General features: G+C 39.7%; 1 protein-coding gene across 2 annotated transcripts in view; it reads left to right on the top strand.

The window, feature by feature from the left end:
- LOC128566341 (phosphatidylinositol 3,4,5-trisphosphate 3-phosphatase TPTE2-like) overlaps nucleotides 1–22,557 on the top strand; it is a 98,170-nt gene that overhangs the window by 51,776 nt on the left and 23,837 nt on the right. For both annotated transcript variants that reach the window (XM_053563116.1, XM_053563115.1), the window contains 2 exons: nucleotides 12,173–12,234; nucleotides 14,154–14,234. In XM_053563116.1, the coding sequence (XP_053419091.1) occupies nucleotides 12,173–12,234; nucleotides 14,154–14,234 (143 nt within the window). The remainder of the gene's footprint in view (nucleotides 1–12,172; nucleotides 12,235–14,153; nucleotides 14,235–22,557) is intronic.

Here is a 22,557-nt window from a genome sequence, read left to right as displayed (position 1 = left end):
CAAGGCCCCACCCCCTCCCTGCATCCCTCTTTCTGCTTTTCCTCCCCCCCCCCATAACCTTAGTTGTCATTAATTGTCCTCATATCAAAATTGAGTACATAGGATTCATGCTTCTCCATTCTTGTGATGATCAAAAGCTTTTTCTGCATCAATTGAGAGAATCATATGGTCTTTGTTTTTAGTTTGTTTATGTGCTGAATTATATTTACAGATTTACGTATATTGAACCAGCCTTGAGACCCTGGGATGAAACCCACTTGGTCATGATGTATAATTTGTTTGATGTTTTGCTGGATTCTGTTTGTTAGGATCTTGTTGAATATTTTTGCCTCAACATTCATTAGTGATATTGGTCTATCATTTTCTTTTCTTATTGGGTCTTTTCCTGGTTTGGGGATCAGGGTGTTGTTTGCTTCATAGAACATGTTGGGTAGTATTCCTTCTTTTTCTATATTTTGGGAAAGGTTGAGTAATATAGGTACTAGTTCCTCTTTAAAGGTTTGGTAGAATTCTGATGTGAAGCCATCTGGTCCTGGGCTTTAATTTTTAGGGAGATTTTGTATGGTTGATGCTATCTCAGAATTTGATATAGGCCTGTTCTACGTTTCCACTTGATTCTGGCTAGGTCTTGGAAGGTGACATGCTTCCAAGTACTGGTCAATTTCCTTCAGATTTTCATATTTCTGAGAATAAAGTTTCTTGTAATATTCATTAAGGATTTTTTGAATTTCTGAGGAGTCTGTTGTTATTTCGTGTTTGTCATTTCTGATTCATGAAATTAGAGATTTTATTCTTTTTTTCCTGGTTAGGTTAGCCAAAGGTTTATCTATTTTATTGACCTTTTCAAAAAACCAACTTTTTGATTTATTGATCTGTTGTATAATCCTTTTGTTTTCAATTTCATTTAATTCTGCTCTAATTTTAGTTATTTCTTTTCTTCTACTGGGTTCAGGGTTGGAATGTTCTTCCTTTTCCAGTTGGTTGAGATGTCCCATTAAGTTGTTAACTTCCTCTCTTTCCATTCTCTTGAGGAAAGTTTACAGTTAAAGTTTAAATTTCCCTCTTAGGACTCCCTTTGCCGTATCCCAGAGGTTCTGATAATTTGTGTTTTCATTGTCATTTTGTTCCAATAATTTGGTAATTTCCTTCTTAATCTCATCTATGACCCAGCTATCATTCAGCATAAGGTTATTTAACTTCCATGTTTTTGTATGAGTATGCAGATTCCTGTTGTTACTGAGTTCAACTTTTATTCCATGGTGGTCCAAGAAGATGCAAGGAATAATTCCTATTCCTTTAAATTTACTGAGGTTAGACTTGTGACCTAAGATGTGATCGATTTTGGAGTATGTTCCATGGGCTGATGAGAAGAATGTGCATTCAGTTTTGTTGAGATGAAATGTTCTGTAGATGTCTGCTAAATCCAAATGTTGAATGGTTAGGTTTAAATCTAAAATTTCTTTGCTCAGCTTCTTATTGGAGGATCTATTCAACACCGCCAAAGGAGTGTTAAAATCTCAGACTATTATGGAGCTGGAGGAAATCAAGTTGCTCATGTCTGTTAGAGTTTCTCTTATAAATTGAGGCACATTCTGGTTGGGTGCATAAATATTAATAATTAAAATCTCATATTGAGTATTACCCTTAACAGATACGAAGTGTCCATTCTTATCCTTCCTTACTTTTGTTGATTTAATGCCTCTTGTATCTGCAAATAGAATTCCAACACCTGCTTTTTTCTGATTTCCATTTGCCTGAAATATAGATGACCTTCCCTTCACCCTGAGTCTATATTTATCTTTTAAGGTAAGATGAGATTCTTGTATGCAGCCAACATCTGGCCTAATTTTTTTATCCAGTCAGCTAACCTGTGCCTCTTTAGAGGACAGTTTAAGCCATTCACATTAATGGAGAATATTGATAAGCCTGGTAAAATTTTGGGTATCGAGTTTTTCAAAAGTCCAGTGGACATTTTTAATCATTTCACCACTGTGGAAGTTGGAGTTTGATCAAAATTTTCTGAGTGAGTTTACTTTTGTGGTAGAGGATTGTGCTGGTCATTATGGAGGATAGGTCTGAGAATTTCCTGAAGAGCTGGTTTAGTTATGGCAAATTTCTTCAACATGTGAATGCCATTGAAGTATTTAATTTCGTGATCATAAATGAAACTGAGTTTAGCTGGATACAGTATCCGAGGTTGAAAGTTATTTTGCTTTAGGAGATTAAAAGTCAATGACCACCCTCTTCTGGCTTGAAAGGTTTCAGCAGAGAGATCTGCAATCATTCTAATATTCTTCCCTTTGTAGGTTATAGTTTTCTTACGTCTTGCTGCTTTCAGAATTTTCTCCTTCGTGTTAACTTTAGTGAAGTTAATTATGATGTGCCTGGGGAATGTCTTATTCGGGTTGAGTCATGCTGGGGTTCTGAAACTGTCTGCTATGTGAATTTCAGAATTTCTTGGCATGTCTGGAAAATTCTCTTTTGTAATGTCATGGAGAAGAGCCTCTGTGCCTTGCAAAGCCACTTCATTGCTTTCAGGGATTCCTATGAGATGAATATTAGCTTTGTTCAAATTATCCCAGAGCTCTCTGAGAGAATGATCCATTTTTGCTCTCCATTTCTCTTCTTCTTTGAGAGTTTGGGAGCATTCAAAAGCTTTGTCTTCAATGTTAGAAATCCTTTCTTCTGCTTGCTCCACTCTGTTACTGAGAGATTCTACTGTATTTTTCAGATCTTTGAGGGCTGCAAATTCTTGCTTTAATGTGTCAAAATCTTTGGTGATTTTGTCTTTAAATTCGTTGGATTCTTGAGACAACTTTTGAATTGCTCCTTGAATTTCTAATTCCAACTTTTCCTCCATTGTATTAATCTTGTTTGCAATCCAAATTCTGAATTCGATTTCTGATATCTCAGCCATCTGTTTCTGGATGGGATCTTCAGTTGCGTCTGCCATATCTTTCCTTGGCAGGGGTTGATCTACTGTGGTTATTCATGTTACCGGAGTTTTTCCTCTGATTCCGCCCCATGATTATTTTACATCGTTAGACTAGATGAGCAGATAAAGAGAAGTTGGGTTGGGGCTCCAGGAGTAGTGATTAACCAGCCCTTTGCCCAAAAGCTGGGACTGGTGTCTGTACCTTTTCCCCTAGAGCTTTGCCAAGGACCTGTACAGTGCTATGGCCTGAGAAACTGGAGACTGGCTTGGTGTGGTGGGGCTAAGTGGCTCTGTCTTGTTTTCAGCTGGTCTCTGTCCGACCCTAGTGAATCAGTTACTCTGGTTTGAAGTCTCAGCTGTGGAGAAATACAAGCAATTAAGTCACCCTGCTCCCCACAGACAACAATTGGAAAGGGAATATCAAACCTTCCCACAACCACACACCCAAGGTACCACTTGGATAGTCCTCGGGTGATTGGCCCAGTTCAAGAGGTCCAAATCAATTGCCTCGCTCAGCATCTGTCTCAGGTGGGAGAGTTTAAAAGGTCTTTGGCAACTAGATCACAGGGGTCTGCTGACAACTCAAAGATGACTTGCTTTGGTGCTCTGTGGGGTCAGGAGGACCCACCCAGCAAATAGATTCATCTGGGAAGGTTAATGCCTCCTTCCCCACCTTGCACCTCTGTCACACCCAGTCACTGATAACCCTGCAGGGCTGTGACCCAGTTGCCTCCAATGAGCAGATACTCCAGGGGTTTTCACCTGCCTGAATCATGGGGAGCTCTATGTCTCCTCAGCCATGCCACTGCTCTCTGCCACTATCCAGCAGGGGGAGGTGAGGTCTGACAACTCTGGGTGCTTAATGGAGGCCCAGGCTGTTCACTCAGTTCCAGCCCCGCCCCTGATTGATGTTACTGACAGAACAGAACAACTTTGCAGAATTTGTTTCTGTCCTGGCTATATTCCCCTGCAAAAGAGAAGCTGTGCTGAGTTCACAGAACCTGCGCCTCAGGCCCTGTCTGTGCCACTGCCCAGTCTCGGCTGCAGTTTGTATTCGCGGCATGGTTAGCTATCAGTTCCAGCCTCTGCCTGCCCTCATTTGTCTCAGCTAATGATCCCCTGAGGGCCGGGTGCATCCCAGGCTCAGTAAAGTGGTCCTCTGAGTCAGCCCCGCCCTCAGAATCTACCGGCTCTGCGCATGTGTATTCTAGTCCCCCAGGCCGATAATGCCTAGGGCAAACCCTTTACTCACAGGGCCTGCATTTCCATCTCAGGTCTGTTCCTCCACTGGCTGCCACCAAAGACAATGCCCAGCCTCCTCTGGTTGCCCAGAGATATTGGGGGTGTGACTCCGGAATATCCAGGGGTGAGCCCTATTATTGCCACTGTGGCTGCTGCTCTGTGTCTTTGGGTACCGCTGCTCCTGTATGCTTTTCTCTCAGCTGACCATCCTCTCCTATCTCCTGTGCTGCAGAATCAGCACTGACCAGCAGCAGTACATGCCCTGTCTACACCTCTCGAGAGAATACCCAAGAATCTGTACTCCTGGGGGACAGGCTTCCAGACCTCAGAGTGAGAGTGGAGGGGAGTGCTGGGAGTTCAGAATTGCAGGTAGAGAATGTATACAGTTTTATACAGTTTTATGCCTGGCAGGAAAGCACCATGGCACCCTAGTAGGGGAAGTAGGTCCAGTTTTTAGAGGGTCTCTCCCATGGGATATAATGGGAGGACTTTTGAACTCAGCTTGTTTGTTTGTATGGAGTACTCTGAGCTGTTCTCATGGGTGAGGGGACTCCTGTCCACTTGGTGATGGATTTTGTACCTTTTGTTTGTATCCTTGGGGTTGCAGCTCACCTCAGTAGGGTTGATGTGCGTTCTTCAACCTTCTCTCTTGGTGCAGCTCTAATCCACCAGGTTACTTGCTAAGGTTCTGTCCTTTAACTCTCCTTCTTGACAGGAGCCTCTGTGGTAAGCTGGCTTCAGGCAGCCATCTTGCCTCTGCCCCTCTTCATACCAGAATTCTATCAAACCTTCAAAGAAGAGCTTATTCCCAAATTGAAGAAATTATTCCAAATAATTCAGGAGAAAGGAATCTTTCCCAACACATTCTGTGAAGCAATTATCACCCTGATACCAAAATCATAAAAAGATCTAACTAAAAAGGAAAACTACAGACCAATTTCACTAATGATTATAGATGCAAAAATTGTCAATGAAATCCTAGCCAATAGATTACAGCTTATCATTAAACAAAAGTCATACATCACAATCCAGTAGGTTTCATCCCAGGATGCAAGGCTGTTTTAACATATGCAAGTCCATAAACATAATTCACCATATCACAGAAGCAAAAACAAAGACCATATGATCCTCTCAATAGATGCAGAAAAAGCATTCAATAAAATTCAACATCCTTTTCTAATTAGTACTCTTTAAGAATATAGGCATCAGGCAGTGCCTGTGGCTCAGTGAGTAGGGCGCCGGCCCCATATACCGAGGGTGGCGGGTTCAAGCCCAGCCCCAGCCAAACTGCAACAAAAAAATAGCCGGGCGTTGTGGCGGGCACCTGTAGTCCCAGCTGCTCGGAAGGCTGAGGCAAGGGAATCGCGTAAGCCCAAGAGCTGGAGGTTGCTGTGAGCTGTGTGACGTCATGGCACTCTACCAAGCGCGGTGCAGTGAGACTCTGTCTCTACAAAAAAAAAAATATAGGCATCGCAGCACATTTCTTTTTCTTTTTTAATTGTTGGGGATTCATTGAGTGTACAAGAAACCAGGTTACAGTGATTGCATTTGTTAGGTAAAGTCCCTCTTACAATCGTGTCTTGCCCCCAAAAGGTGTGGCACACACTAAGACCCCCACCCTGTCCCTCCTTTGGCAGCACATTTCTTAAACCGATTGAAGCTATCTATGACAAACCCACAGCTAATATTTTACTGAATGGAGGAAAACTAAAAGCTTTTTCATTCAGAACTGGAACAAGACAAGGTTGTCCTCTATTGTCACTAGTATTCAACATAGTGTTGGAAGTTCTAGCCAATACAATCAGGCAAGAGAAGAAAATAAATAAAGGAGGGCGGCGCCTGTGGCTCAGTCGGTAAGGCGCCGGCCCCATATGCCGAGGGTGGCGGGTTCAAACCTGGCCCCGGCCAAACTGCAACCAAAAAATAGCCGGGCGTTGTGGCGGGCGCCTGTAGTCCCAGCTGCTCGGGAGGCTGAGGCAAGAGAATCGCTTAAGCCCAGGAGTTGGAGGTTGCTGTGAGCTGTGTGAGGCCACGGCACTCTACCGAGGGCCATGAAGTGAGACTCTGTCTCTACAAAAAAAAAAAAAAAGAAAATAAATAAAGGAGATCCAAATGGGGGCACAGGAAGTGAAACTCTCCCTCTTTGCTGATGATATAATCTTATACTCAGAGAACCCCAAAGATTCAACCACAAGACTCCTGGAAGTCATCAAAAAATGCAATAATGTTTCAGAATATAAAACCAATGTCCACAAATTAGTAGCCTTTCTATATTCCAATAACAGGTAAATGAGAAGCTAATCAGGCACACAATTTCCTTCACAGTAGCTTCAAAGAAAATGAAATACCTAGGAATATACCTAACAAAAGAGGTGAAGGACATCTATAAAGAAAACTATGAACCCCTAAAAAACTAAATAGCAGAGGATATTAACAAATGGAAGAACATACCATGTTCATGGCTGGGAAGAATCAACATTGTTAAAATGTCTATACTTCCCAAATCAATCTACAGATTCAATGCCATACCTATTAAAATACCAACATCATACTTTCAAGACTTGGAAAAAATAATGCTTCATTTTGTATGGAACCAGAAAAAAAGCCTGTATAGTTAAGGCAATTCTCAGTGATAAAAACAAAGCCAAGGGCATCAGAATACCAGACTTTAGGCTGTACTACAAAGCCATAGTGATCAAAACAACATGATATTGACACAAAAATAGAGACATAGACATCTGGAACCGAATAGAGTACCATGAGATGAAACTAACTTCTTACAGCCACCTAATTTTTGAAAACCCAAACAAGAATATACACTGGGGGAAAGAATCCCCATTCAAAAAATGGTGCTGGGAGAACTGGATATCCACGTGTAGAAGACTGAAACTGGACCAACACCTTTTTCCACTCACAAAAATTGATTCAAGATGGATAAAAGACGTATATCTAAAGCATGAAACAATAAAAATCCTCAAAGAAAGTGTGGGAAAAACACTTCAAGTTATTTGCCTGGGGAAAGACTTTATAAGGAAGACTTCCATGCAATTGCAACAACAACAAAAATAAACAAATGGGACTTAATTAAACTGAAAAGTTTTTGTATAGCTAAGAAGACAACAGCCAAAGCAAATAGACAAACTACACAATGGGAAAAGATATTTGCATATTTTGAATTGGACAAAAGCTTGATAACAAGGATCTACAGAGTACACAAATTAATCAACACAAAAAGAGCCAGCAAACCCTTATATCACTGGGCAAAAGAAATGAATAGAACCTTCTCTAAAGAAGACAGATGAATGGCAAACACACATATGAAAAAATGTTCATCATCCCTAATAGAGAAATGCAAATCAAACCCACCCTGAGATATCATCTAACCCCAGTGAGAATGGCCCACATCACAAAATCTCAAAGCTGCAGATGCTGGCATGGATGTGGAGAAAAGGGAACACTTTTACACTGCTGGTAGGACTGCAAACTAATACAATCTTTTTGGAAGGAAGTATGGAGAACCTTCAAATATCTCAAACTAGACCTCCCATTTGATCCTGCAATCCCATTACTAGTCCCATCACTACCCAGAAGAAAAAAAATTATTTTACCATAAGGACACACACTAGAATATTTATTGCAGCTCAATTTACAATTGCCAAAATGTGGAAACAGCCTAAATGCCCACCAACCCAGGAATGGATTAACAAGCTATGGTATATGTATAGCATGGAATACTATTCAGCCATTAAAAAAATGGAGACTTTACAGCCTTTGTATTAACTTGGATGGAAGAGAAACACATTATTGTTAGTAAAGCATCACAAGAATGGAGAAGCAAGAATCCTATATACTCAATTCTGATATGAGGATAATTAATGACCAAGTACATGGTGGGGGGTGGGGAGAGAAAAGAGAGGGAAGGAGGGCTGGGGGATCATGGTGTGTGGTACACCTTTGGGGGCAGGACACAATTATAAGAGGATCTTTATTAACAAATCCAATCAATGTAACCTGGTTCTTTGTACCCTCAATGAAGTCCCAAAAATTAAAAAAAAAAAAGAACATGGTGTATGTATACCATGGAGTACTACTCAGACATAAAAAAGGAATGAAATAATGTCGTTTGGAGCAGTTTGGATGGAATTGGAGACCATAACTCAAGTGAAGTGTCTCAGGAATAGAAATATGAATACTACATGTTCTTACTTAGGAGCGAGAACTAAACAATGGGTACATGTGGTCTTAAAGTGGTGTAATGGACATTGGAAACTAAAAGGAAGAGAGAGGGTCAAGAAGTAAAGGATAAACAATTACCTATTAGGTACCACATACACTACAGTGGTGATGGGTATACTGAAAGCCCTGACTTCAGCATTATACAATTCATCCTTGTAACAACAACAGGAACAAACCACTTATAGCCCTTATATTTCATTTCTATTCATTCTGGTTTTTTTCTATTGTTAAATCATAGCTGTGTACATTAGTGCAATCAAGGGGTACAATGTGCTGGTTTCATATACAATCTGAAATATTCTCATCAAACTGTTCAACGTAGCCTTCATGGCATTTTCTTAGTTATTGTATGTAAACATTTGTATTCTGCATTTAGTTAGTTTTGCCTGTACCCATTCTAAGATGCACCGTAGGTGTGGCCCCACCCATTAGCCTCCCTCCATCTTAACCTCCCCCCTCCCTTCCCCTTCCTTGGCCCTTTCCTCATAGTCTTGTGCTATAGTTGGGTTATAGCCTTCATGTGAAAGCTATAATTTAACTTCATAGTAGGGCTGAGTACATTGGATACTGAATGAAAAGGAGAGAAATGGAGTGGGAAGGGAGGGGAGGGGGAAGGTGTGATAGAGGGAGCTTAAAAGGTGGGATCACACCTATGGAGCATATTGCAAGGATACAAGTCAAATCTGTCAAGTGTAGAACATAAATGTCTTAACACAATAATCAAGTAAATGATGTGAAAGCTATGTTGATTGTAACCAGGTCAGATTGTATAAAAAGATCAACACCTTGTACCCCACATATGCATAAATGTATTCATGATCTATGTGTATTTGACTTAATTTAAAAAAAGAGAGAATGAAAAGCATACAAATTTACTTGATACAAATTTTATATAGTATGGAAGTCTGTATAAGGAAATGAACACCAAAGGCACAGTTGGAGATGAATATTTATATCTTGAATTGAACAAAGTTTAGTAAATTATGGAAATGTGACAAGTCAAAGGGACTTGGGCTAAAGTACTTAATTAGATGAAGAAGAAGCTAGGAGGAAAAGGATTTCCCTTGATCTCAACTTCTGGTCCTTGATGATACTTTCCTTCTGGGATAGGGAGGCTGTCTTTTACATGGCGATTTCATCTCCTGTTTTTAAGAAAGCAGGTCAGAAAGAAGGTCGGAGTGATCTTGAACCTGCTGTTTTTCATGTGCCTTTAACTCTGATCAATATGCTAGAGGGGCAATATTTTTAACCTCTTCACTGGCACTAAGATATCTTGCTTCATTTAACTATGTGAAAGTCTCTGAAACTGGCTGAAACTCAGTGTCTTCTTCCCTATAGTTATTCACCTCACAGAGAGAGTTGTTGTAAAGATTGTATTGACCCGTAAAGCATCACCCAAATACTAGTTACTATCATTAGGAAGGCAAAGAATTGTAGTATATTTTGAGATGTGAGCCATTTCTGATGACTTCAGGATAGCAGAAGCTGTCTTATGATCCCTATTCTTTTTATGAACATGCTTGTTGGTGTCCACTGGCATGTTGAAAATTTGCAGCTGGTGTATAGCCTTCCTGGCATTTTCTTAGTATACTTTTCTCTAGTATGCCTATGTATTTCTGCTTCCATCAGTGTCTTCCAGTTCTACTTGTTATTATAATGTGTCCTATAATAAAATATGAATCTGTCTACGTGTTATTATAATGTGTCATATAATAAAATATGAATCTGTCAAATGTCAAAGTGAACAGAAAGAGTCATAATTTTATGAAGAATAAGTCAAATGTTTCAGGGAGATTCAATGAAGTAGAGTTGCTACAGCCAAAATTGCAGCTAAATTAAATGAAAGTAAGACTATTATAAAATATTGAAAGAAAATTCTAGTAGTAAAATATAGAAGGATTCTGTGCCTTAAATTTCTGTAAAGAAGACTAATGATCATAGATAATGCAATGATTTATAGAATTGCTAAGGATCTGTCAAGAAAGAACTCTGTTCTGGGGAACCCAAACTTAAAAAGTTAAAGCTTTTATCAAATACCAGAAGTTTAGACAATGAAGTCATATTTATGTTTGAAGTTACAATAAAATATTTAAGGCGTATATGTATTATTTTTATGATTCCCAGGTTAACAAACTTGGCTAGGTGAGAAGGCATCTAACCTCTCTTGTAATTATCCCACAGCCCCAGGGATCTACTCAAGATATACCCATCATTGGTAAAGGAACTTTCCAAAGGTTTCTTCCAAATGGGAAAATTTCAGAGTTACAGAGACCCAGAGATGTCCCCCAAAATTGAAATGTTAGCAGTCAGTGTAGCTGAGAGTCAGGCTGTTAATAGTCAGTAGGCCTCTTTAGCAGGAAGCTTTTCTTGGCCAGGCATGGTGGCCCACCTCTGTAATCCTAGGTCTCGGGGAGGCCAAGGTGAGAGGATCCCTTAATCTCAGGAGTTAGAGACCAGCCTGAGCAAGAGTGAGACCCCCATCTCTACTAAAAGTAGAAAAATTAACTGGGTGTTTTGGTGGGTGCCTGTTGTTCCAGCTAAGGCAGGAGACTAAGACAGGAGGATTGCTTAAACCCAGGAGTTTGAGGTTGCTGTGAACTATGCTGATGCCATGGTATTCTAACCTTGGCAATAGAGTGAGACTTCCAAAAAAAAAGCTTTTTTATATCATGGCAAATGGTGGTACACACTCCTCTTTGCAGGTACCTGGGTTGTTATAGTGCTTTTCAAACTGTGGGTTGCAAAATTAGTTTAACAGTTCATTAACAATTTTTAAAAAGATAGAACATAAAATTTTGTGCAAATCAGATAAAAAGTGTAAGATTGGAATTACACAAAGTGATTAAGTCCATTATGTACTGGCTAAGACAAAAGCTACAGATCATTGTAGAAATAAAAGAGGTGATTTTTTTTTTTTTAACTCAAGTTTTGTATGGCAGCACAAAAATTTAAATTGTAATTAAACATAAGGGACTTTGAGGATAGAATGACATGAAACATGAAGACAACGGTTTGCTTTCAAATACTACAATGGAAAGAAAGAAAAAGAGGGAGAGGGAGGAAAGGAGGGAAGAGAGAAATTAACATGGAAAGCAAAATACTGACAATTACAGACTCTGGGGGACAGGTGTATGAGAATTCATTATATTGTTCTCTACTGTTACATATCTGAAAACTTTTTAATACAGTTACAAACTTAAAAGTGGAAGGAATAATGGGTATTGAAAATGCTAGGTGGTGTTCAGAGTTCCTACCCTGTTTTATCTTCTGTAGGTACTATTTTTATTAATGTTAGTTAGAAAAATAGGGTTGTAATTAGTTTTGTTTTTTGTGTGTGTGTGTGGTTTTTGGCCAGGGCTGGGTTTGAACTCGCCACCTCCGGCATATGAGACCAGCGCCCTACTCCTTTAGCCACAGGCACCACCCTGTCATTAGTTTTTAATAAGTAGTAATTTAGCGTTAGAGTCTTGGAGTAAAGCTTTTTGCCTATTCCTATTACCATAATCTTCAACAATACAGATTCAAGAAAAATGTACACATGCACACATGTATCATACCAAGTTAAAACACCAAATTCCACGTATAACCACAAAGCAGTGAGACATCTTGTGCTATTTCTGAATCGAAATGTTTTGGACACTTTCAAGGTGAAAGAAAATCGATCCATAATGCACTCTTTGAGTATTTCTGAGGGCATTTATGTACCAAGTACTTCCATAAACAATGGTTCCTTTAACTACGATGACTTCTCTTTTCTAGGAAGAACAGGAACTATGGTTTGTGTCTCCCTTATTGCCAGAGGAATATTTTTAACTGCAGAGGTATGGAAGATGTTTCTACAATCTTTGTCTTATGCTGATTGAATTTTCTAGTTCTGAAACATCACTAGTAGGATATTAAGATGATTCCTTAAGTTATGGTGCTTAAGTGTAGTTCCAGTTGGAGCTGGAAAGCAGTTTTCTGAAGGTCTGGCTTTAATACTTCCTTGTTAACGTGCACTAGTTATTAATGGTAACTGACTTAAAGAACCCCTTTGGGTCAGTATTAAGGTGAGATTAGTAAGACACAAAATTTAAGGGAATGCCAAAAATCATCACAATTAAGATAAATAATATTTTAATGCAATATTGTAAATATAAAATTAATGCCAAAAAACCTATGATGTATACAACATTTTAAATAAAGACAGGACTCACTAGGGCAGGATTAATGTCAAATGAATAAAGCCACATTATAGAAGTGCAAAAAAAATTTTTTTAAACTTTACTGAGATGCTTCACTTGCCTCACACTACTCCTGGCTTGTTCTTACTGGTAGTAACATGACTTTTTCCTTCATCATGGGAATAACATCAAGATTTATTAGATAAGTTCTCCAAGAGGACCTTGACCTTCCTTCCCTTGCTAGGCAGATGAAAGTTACCATTTCCCAACAAAACTCAGAACAAAGTCTCTCCTGAATTAGCTGTGCATAGTCAACATATATGGGATCTGTGACCTTTGGAAATTTCTGAGAGGACAGGGTGGGCTTTTTCCACTTCTTAGGACAGGGTTCTCAGTCCTTTTTCTGCCTTGGGAAGTAATCGCATCCAGGACACACCATTAGGAGCTCTGCTCAAGTTGCTTGACCTATGTTCTGGGGAAGACAAAGAGTAGATTATGTGTGATGCCCAGCACTCTAATTCCACCACCTTTGGCTTTTCTAATTTGAGACACAGGGACCTTTAAATTGGATATTCTAGGACAGCGTCTTTCAAACTATGGCTTTTTAAAATTTTATTACTAAGTCATAGCTGTGTACATTAATGCGATCATGGGGCACCATACACTGGTTTTACAGACCATTTGACATATTTTCATCACACTGGTTAACATAGCCTTCCTGGAACTTTCTTAGTTATTGTGTTAAGACATTTATATTCTTCATTTACTAAGTTTCACATATACCCTTATAAGATGCACCGTAGGTATAATCCCACCAATCACCCTCCCTCCACCCAGCCTCCTCCATGCCCTCCTTCTCCCCCTTCCCCCTATTCTTAGGTTATAACTGGGTTACAGCTTTCATATGAAAGCCATAAATTAGTTTCATAGTAGGGCTGAGTACATTGGATACTTTTTCTTCCATTCTTGAGATACTTTACTAAGAAGAATATGTTCCAGCTCCATCCATGTAAACATGAAAGAGGTAAAGTCTCCATCTTTCTTTAAGGTTGCAAAATATTCCATGGTGTACATATACCACAATTTATTAATCCATTCGTGGATCAATGGGCACTTGGGCTTTTTCTGTGGCTCTTTTTTAAAGTAAAATGAAATAGAGCAGAATAGAAAACATCAAAAGGTGTGTTGTGTGCATCTTCTAGGTTTATTAATCTTCCAGGCTTGTAGCTTAAAAAACAAAGAATTTGAAAGCCGATGACCCAGAGCCCTAACTCCCTCCAACTGGCTGCACCATCTCCATGATAGGTGGCTTGGTTTTTTTTCATTTGTCCTCAGTCTTCTTGTCTATAAAATGGAAAGATAGGAAGAAGATCTCTAAGGTCTTTCTAGCTGTAAAATTTCATGTTTTTATGCCTCTCTGAAGGAGAGAAGCCTTGGATATAGTTTTGCTTTGTTAGCCTCTGCCCAGAGAACGCTGACTTAGGCAATAATGTGCTCTTACAAACTTTAGGGATGCCTAATATAGGAAAGAAAAGTGTGAAGATGAGCCATGCTTGAATTGTCCCCTCTTATTATAGGACAGCCTTTATTACTTTGGAGCACGAAGAACAGATAAAACCAGTAGCAATAAATTTCAGGGAGTAGAAACCCCTTCACAGGTAAGTTTTCTTTTTAAAAAGGCAAATATTTAGGGGGTGGGCTGGGATTGTCACCTGTCATTTGGTTTCATGCTAGACTATTTCCCTTTGATGATCAAACAGTAGCACTTAGCTGCACTACAATAGGCCTGACCCCCTCTGTGCTGAGACCTGCCTTAGGTGCTATTCAAGCCTTGCGCTCTGGGTTCTCAGAGCGCCTCGCTTTCCATTTTATACTGGTGATTGTTTACAGAAGGTTCTCAGAGCACCCCACTTTCCATTTTTATACTGGTGATTGTTTACAGAAGGTTCTCAGAGCGCCCCACTTTGCATTTTATACTGGTGATTGTTTACAGAATTCAGGAGTTGAGTACCTTCCCAAAGAAGGAAGGCCCAATACCTAAAGCTCCATACCCCTGAAGATTATATAAAGTCATCAGCCTTTGATTTACCTGTAAAGAGGAACTGAATCTTTCACAAACCCCTCCTAGGGTAATTCATCTTTGGAGAGCATCATAAGGACTGTTTTGTGTGTGTAAGGGAGAGGTTGTATTTTTAAAAGAAAAAGGGAAAGGGAAAGAAACACTTTCCAAAAACTCTATTATATCCCTTCTGAATATATATTTTAAAAACATTAAATACTTGGGTGGTGCCGGTGGCTCAAGGTGTAGGGTGCTGGCCCCAAGTGGGTTGGTGGGTTCAAGCCCAGCCCCGGCCAAAACTGAAAAACAAAAACAAAAACATTAGGGCGGCGCCTGTGGCTCAAGGAGTAGGGCGCCGGTCCCATATGCTGGAGGTGGCGGGTTCAAACCTAGCCCCGGCCAAAAAACAAAAAAAAAAACATTAAATACCAGATAATATAGCACTTTTAAATATATCTCATTTAATAATCCTAACAACTATGTGAAATATATGCTGTTCCCCTATTTTTCTTTTTTTATTTTTCATTTTATTTTTTTATTAAGTCCTTTGTACATAGATCATAAATACATTTATGCCATTATGAGATTCAATGTGTTGATTATTCGTACACATTGGAGTGCTTACATCCTACTAATCAACATAGCCTTCACCTCATTTACCCAATTACAGCAATAAGGCATTTGTGTTCTACACCTGATAGATCCAACTTGTACTTGCAATATGCTCCATAGGTGTGGTCCCCCTACTAACCCTCTATCCACCCACCCTCCTCCCTTCTCTTCCCCTTCCCCTTCCCTCCTTCATCCTAGGCTATAGTTGTGTTTCATTTTTCATATGCAAGTGTGAGTGATTATAAATTGGTTTCATAGTAGTACTGAGTACATTGGATGTTTTTTTCCATTCCTGAGATACTTTACTAAGAAGAATATTTTCCAGCTCCATCCATGTAAACATAAAAGAGGTAAAGTCTCCATTTTTTTAATGCTGCATAGCATTCCAAGGTATACATATACCACAATTTGTTCATTCATGGGTCAATGGGTACTTAGGCTTCTTCCATGACTTGGCAATTACGAATTGAGCTGCAATGAACAATCTGGTGCAAATATCTTTATTGCCAAATGATTTTTGGTCCTTTGAATGTACACCTAGAAGAGGAATTGCAGGATCAAACGGCAGGTCTACATTTAGATCCCTGAGTGTTCTCCAAACTTCCTTCCAAAAGGAACGTGCTAGCTTCCATTCCCACCAGCAGTGCAGAAGTGTTCCCTTTTCTCCACATCCATGCCAACATCTGTAGTTTTGGGATTTTATGATGTGGGCTACTCTTACTGGAGTTAAATGGTATCTCAGAGTAGTTTTGGTTTGCATTTCTCTGATGGTTAAAGATGATGAGCATTTTTTCATGTGTCTATAGACCATGTGCCTGTCTTCCTCAGAGAAGCTTCTGTTTGTGTCTCTTGCCCACAATAAAATGGGATCACTTGTTTTTTTTCTTAGTAATAAGTTTGAGTTCTCTGTGGATTCTGGTTATTAGACCTTTGTTGGAAATAAAACTTGCAAAAATCCTCTCCCATTCTGAGGGCTGTCTATTTGCTTTACTTAATGTGTTCTTGGCAGTGCAGAAGCTTTTTAATTTGATCAGATCAGTAATGTATTTCTGATGTTGCTTCAATTGTTTGGGGTGTCCTCCTCATAAAGTATTCTCCTAAGCCACTTTTACTTTTTTTTTTTCTTTTTTATTGTTGGGGATTCATTGAGGGTACAATAAGCCAGGTTACCCAGGCCACTTTTTCAAGTGTTTCCCCTGTACTCTGTCTAAGAATTTTTATAGTTTCATGTCTTAATTTTAAGTCCTTTAACCAGTGAGAGTCAATATTTGTTGGAGGAGAAAGGTGTGGGTCCAGTTTCGGTCTTCTACAGGTCTCCAGCCAATTCATCCAGCACCATTTGTTGAATAGGGAATCTTTCCCCCAATTTGTACTTTTAATAGGCTTATCAAAAATCAAATGATGATAAGTGTCTGGGTTCACCTCTTGGTCTTCAATTCTATTCCATACATCTACCTCTCAATTTTTGTGCCAGTACCATGCTGTTTTGATCACTACCAATTTATAGTATACTGTGAAGTCTGGAAGCATGATTCCTCCTGATTTGTTTTTATTTCTGAGTAATGTCTTGGCTATTCAGGGTTTTTACTGTTTCCATATAACACGAAGTACTAATTTTTCCAGGTCTTTAAAGTATGACAGAGGTGCTTTAATAGGGATAACATTAAATCTGTAGATTGCTTTAGGTAGTATAGACATTTTAACAATGTTGATTCTTCCCAGCCATGAGCATGGTATATTTTTCCATTTGTTAACATCTTCAGCTATTTCTTTTCTCAGAGTTTCATAGTTCTCTTTATAGAGATCTTTCACTTCGTGCCAAAGAAGATGAAATATCTGGGAGTGTATCTAACTAAGGAAGATACACTCCCAGATGAAAAGATACACTCCCAGATGAAGATGAAAAACACTTGATTGTTTTTTCCCCTTGATTATTGTTGGTATATATAAATGCTACAGATTTTTGAGTGTTAATTTTGTATCCTGAGACTTTGCTGTATTCCTTGATCACTTCTAGGTGTTTTGTAATTGATTCCCTGGGGTTTTCCAGATATATAATCATATCATCTACAAAGAGTGACAGTTTGCTATCCTGTGGTCCTATTTGGATCCCCTTGATTGCCTTCTCTTGCCTGATTGCAGTGGCTAAGACTTCCATTACAATGGTAAAAAGCAGTGGAGACATGGGCATCCTTGCCTGGTTCCTGCTCTGAATGGAAATGATTTCAATTTTACTCCATTCAATATGATATTGGCTGTGGGTTTGCTGTAGATGGCCTCTACCAGTTTGAGAAATGTTCCTTCTATACTTATTTTCTTAAGCGTTCTGATCAAGAAAGGATGCTGGATATTGTCAAAAGCTTTTTCTGCGTCAATTGAGAGAATCATATGGTCTTTGTTTTTTAATTTGTTTATGTGATGTATTATATTTATGGATTTACATATATTGAACCATCCTTGGGACCCTAGGATGAAACCTACCTGGTCATGATGTATAATTTGTTTGATGTGTTGTTGGATTCTGTTTGCTAGAATCTAATTGAATATTTTTGCATCAATATTCATTAGACATATTGGTCTATAATTTTCTTTTCTTCTTGGGTCTTTTTCTGGTTTGAGTATCAGGGTGATATTTGCTTCATAGAATGTGCTGGGAAGTATTCCTTCTTTTTCTATATTTTGGAAAAGGTTAAGTATATAGGTACTAGTTCCTCTTTAAAGGTTTGGTAGAATTCTGATGTGAAGCCATCTGGTCCCAGGCTTTTCTTTTTGGAGAGATTTCTTATAGTTGATGCTATTTCAGAACTTGTTATAGACTTGTTCACCATTTCCACGTCTTTCTGCCCAAGTCTAGGAAGGTGGTGTGTTTCCAAGTATTGATCTATTTCCTTCAGATTTTCATACTTCTGAGAATAGTGTTTTATGTAATATTCATTAAGGATTTTTGGAATATCTTTTTTTTTTTTTTGAGACAGAGCCTCAAGCTTTCATCCTGAGTAGAGTGCTGTGGCATCACAGCTCACAGCAACCTCCAACTCCTGGGTTCAAGTGATTCTCCTGCCCCTGGATTTGTGGAATTTCTGAGGAATGCATTGTTATTTGCCCTTTCTCATTTCTGATTGATGAAATTAGGGATTTTACTCTTCTGCTTCTGGTTAGGTTAGCCAAAGCTTTATCTATTTTATTGACCTTTTCAAAAAACCAACTCTTTGATTCGTTGATCTGTTGTATGATTCTTTTGTTTTCAATTTCATTTAGTTCTGCTCTAATTTTAGTTATTTCTTTTCTTCTGCTGCGTTTAGGGTTGGAATGTTCTTCCTTTTCCAGTTGCTTGAGATGTCCAATTAAGTTGTTGACTTCCTCTCTTTCCGTTCTCGTGAGGAAGGCTTGCAACGCTATAAATTTCCTTTTTAAGACTGCCTTTCCAGTATCCCAGAGGTTCTGGTAATCCATGTCTTCATTATTGTTTTGTTCCAAAAATTTGGTAATTTCCTTCTTAATCTCATCTATGACCCAGTTATCATTTAGCATGAGGTTATTTCCATGTTTCCATGGAACACGTTTCCATGTTTCTGTATGCATACGCAGATTCCTTTTATTACTGAGTTCAACTTTTATTCCATGATGGTCTGAGAAAATACGAGGAATGTTTTCTATTATTTTAAATTTGCTGAGGTTAGACTTGTGACCTAAGATGTGGAGGGTGATCCAAGGGTTGATGAGAATAATGTGTATTCAGTTCTGTTAGGATGAAATGTTCTGTAGATATCTGTTAGATGCCAATGTTGAAGGGTTAAGTTTAAGTCTAAAATTTCTTTGCTTAGCTTCTTTTTGGAGGATCTATCCAAACTGCCAAAGGAGTGTTAAAACCTCCAACAATTATAGTGCTGGAGGAAATCAAGTTGTTTGTGTATGTTAGAGTCTCTCTTTTAAATTGAGGGGCATTCTGTTTGGGTGCATAAATGTTGATAATTTAAATCTCGTCATGTTGAGTGTTGCCCTTAACAACTATGAAGTGACCATTCTTATCTTTCCTTTATTGGTTGGTTTAAAGCCTATTGTATCTGTGAATAAAATTGCAACACCTGCTTTTTTCTGATTTCCATTTGCCTGAATTATAGATGACCATCCCTTCACCCTGGGTCTGTGTTTATCTTTTAAGGTAAGATGAGATTCTTGACTTCAGCAGATGTCTGGCTTGAGTTTTTGTATCAAGTCAGCCAACCTGTGCCTCTTAAGAGGGCAATTTAAACCATTCACATTAATTGAGAGTATTGATAAGCCAGATAGTATTTTGGGTATCGAGTTTTTCAAAAGTTCAGTGAATGTTTTTAATCATTTCACCACTGTGGAAGTTGGAATTTGATCAAAAGTTTCTGAGTTGAGTTTATTTTGGTGGTGGAGGATTGTGCTGTTTGTTATGGAGGACAGGTCTGAGAATATCCTAGAGAGCTGGTTTGGTTATGGCAAATTTCTTCAACATGTGAATATCATTAAAGTATTTAATTTCTCCATCATAGATGAAATTCAGTTTAGCTGGATACAGGATCCTGGGTTGAAAGTTATTTTGTTTAAGGAGATTAAAGGTTGATGACCACTCTCTTCTAGCTTGAAAGGTTTCAGCAGAGAGATCTGGAGATCTGCAGTCATTTTGATGTTCTTTCCCTTGTAGGTTATAGGCTTTCTTATGTCTGGCTGCTTGCAGAATTTTCTCCTTCATATTAACTTTGGTGGAGCTAATTATAATGTGTCTATGAGACTTTTTATTTTGGTTGAGTTGTGCTGCTGTTCTGAAACTGTCTGTTATCTGAATTTCAGAATCTCTTGGCATGTCTGGAAAATTCTCTTTGATTATTTTATGAAGTAAAGCATCTGTATCCTTTGCAGCAACTTCATCACCTTCAGGCATTCCTATATGGCGAATATTAGATCTCTTCAAATTATCCCAGAGCTCTCTGAGAGAATGATCCGTTTTTGTTCTCCCCTTTTTTTTTTTCCTCTTTGAGCATTTGGGAGCATTCAAAAGCTTTGTCTTCAATGTCAGAGATCCTTTCTTCTGCCTGCTCCATTCTGGTACTGAGGGATTCTACTGTATTTCTCAGATCTTTGATGGCTACAAATTCTTGCCTCAATGTGTCAAAATCTTTGGTGATTTTGTCTTTGAATTCATTGAATTCTTGAGACATCATTTGAATTACTGCTTAAAATTCTAATTCCATCTTTACCTCCATTCCGTTTATCTTATTTGCTATCCAAATTCTGAACTCGATTTTTTACCTCCATTCTGTTTATCTTATTTGCTATCCAAATTCTGAATTCGATTTCTGACATCTCAGCCATTTGTTTATGAATGGAATCTTGTGCTGTGTCTGCCATATTGTTCCTTGGGGGAGTTGATCTACTCTGACTATTCATTCATGTTGCCAGAGTTTTTCCACTGATTCTGCCTCATGATTGTTTTTCACCATTGGCTAGATGGGCAGGTAAGGTGAAATTGGATTTGGAGTTCCTAGAGTTGTGGTTAACCAGCCTCTTTGTCAAGGATCTGGGACTGATGACTGCAGCTTTTTTCCTATAGTTTTGCAAAGGACCCATACAGTATTACAGTCTGAGGCTGAGGAAACCTGCTTGGTGTGATGGGGTTAGGTGACTCTGTCTTGTATTCAGCTGGTTCTTGTTCAATCCTAGTGGATCAGTACTCTGGTGAAGTCTAAGGAGAAATACAAACAACTAAGATAGCCCACCCCCCATGGACAACAACTGGAAGAGGAAAATCAACCCTTCCCGTTACCACAAAACCAGGGTACCAACCAAGAGGGTCCTTGAGTGATTGGCCCACGTTAGAAATTCCAAACCAATTGACCCAGTCAATATGAACTCTCAAGTGGGAGAGTTCAAAGAGTCTCCAGCAACTAGATGATGGAGGTCTACTGGCTGCTCAAATTTGGCTCGCTCTGGTGCTCTGTGGAGTCAGAAAGGCTCGCCCAGTAGCAGAGTTGGACCAGGGGGCTGAGTCTCTTCTCCACTTAGCTCCTCTTTCACGCCCAGTCACTGGTGACCCCACAGGGCTGAGGTCCTGCTCCCTCCAATAAGCAGATGTGCCAGGCTTTGCACTTGTCAGAGTCAAAGGAACGTCAGTGCCCCTGCAGCCCGGCCACTACTCTCTGCTACCAGCTAGCTGGGGAGCTGAGGCCTGCCTGCCTGCCTCGGGTACTCAGTAGCCACTAGTGAGTGTTCCACTTAGACTCAGTCTAATCTTGAGGGTAACAAGTCAGCAAATGCTTTTCTCCCTCAGTCACCGCGCCTTTGCCCCTGCTGCTCTGCAGCACTGGTATTCCTAAAGAGTGAGTTCTGGTTTCCTCTGGCAGTCCTCAAAGTTGGGGAAGTATCTCTCCAAGATTAGATGCCAGCAGGATTGCTCTATTGTTGCTGGTCTTTGTGGGAAGTGACCCTGCACAGCTCCCCAGGTGCCTGACATAGCCAGGGAGTTCTGGCTGTAGGAGCAGCTCTGGAAGTGCGGGGTGGAGGATGCTGCATATGGTTCTGGCAATGCCTTGTGCCTGGTGACTTCAACAAGGAGAGTGCTCGGCTCACAACTCTGGCCGGGAGGGGTCGCGGCGTGGAGGCAGGGTGGCAGGGCGCAGGATGCACAGGCTCTAGCAGGCGCTGGCCCGGTGTGGGGGCGGGGCACTTGGTCCTCTTGGGGGGGGCACTGCTCTTGAGGCTCCTCCACAGTCTCTGCAAGGCTCAGGCAAGGGGGGAAGGGTGGACTGGAAGTTCAGAATGTCAGAGAAAATGTTAGTTCAAATTTTCTGCCTGGCAAGAGAGTGTTCAGAGTTACAACAGGGTCCCTCTGGGGAACTAGACCCCACTTTCTACAGTTCTCACACGTGGGTGAGACAAGAGATCCTCAGTTCACTGCTCACCTGTAGAAACCCTGCAGGAGCAAGCAAAGAGTAAAAGAAAAAAAAAGAAGGAAAGAAAAACACAACTTTCTTGGGGAAGGGGAAGGACACTTTCCTTTGGGATGAATTTTATACTTGAAGTTTGCTTTCTTGGAGTCGCAGCTTGCCTCAGCAGAGGTGACCTGAAGCTATCCCTCTTCTCTCTTGGCTCAGATCCCAGTCTTCAGCTTAATTGGGTACTTTCTGGACATTATCCTTGCCTCTAGATGGGAGCTTCTATCAGAGGCTGGCTCCAGTCAGTCATCTTGCCCCTCCTACCCCCCTATATTTCTGAGAAACATTTTATTATTACAATTAAAAACATATGCAGAAGTTCAAATAATCATATAATAAACCCCTTGAAGT

This window comes from Nycticebus coucang, chromosome 15, assembly GCF_027406575.1.
Source record: "Nycticebus coucang isolate mNycCou1 chromosome 15, mNycCou1.pri, whole genome shotgun sequence".
Classification (NCBI taxonomy): Eukaryota; Metazoa; Chordata; class Mammalia; order Primates; family Lorisidae; genus Nycticebus; species Nycticebus coucang.
Note: the sequence above shows the minus strand (reverse complement) of the source record. Positions and strands in the feature narration are given on the sequence as shown.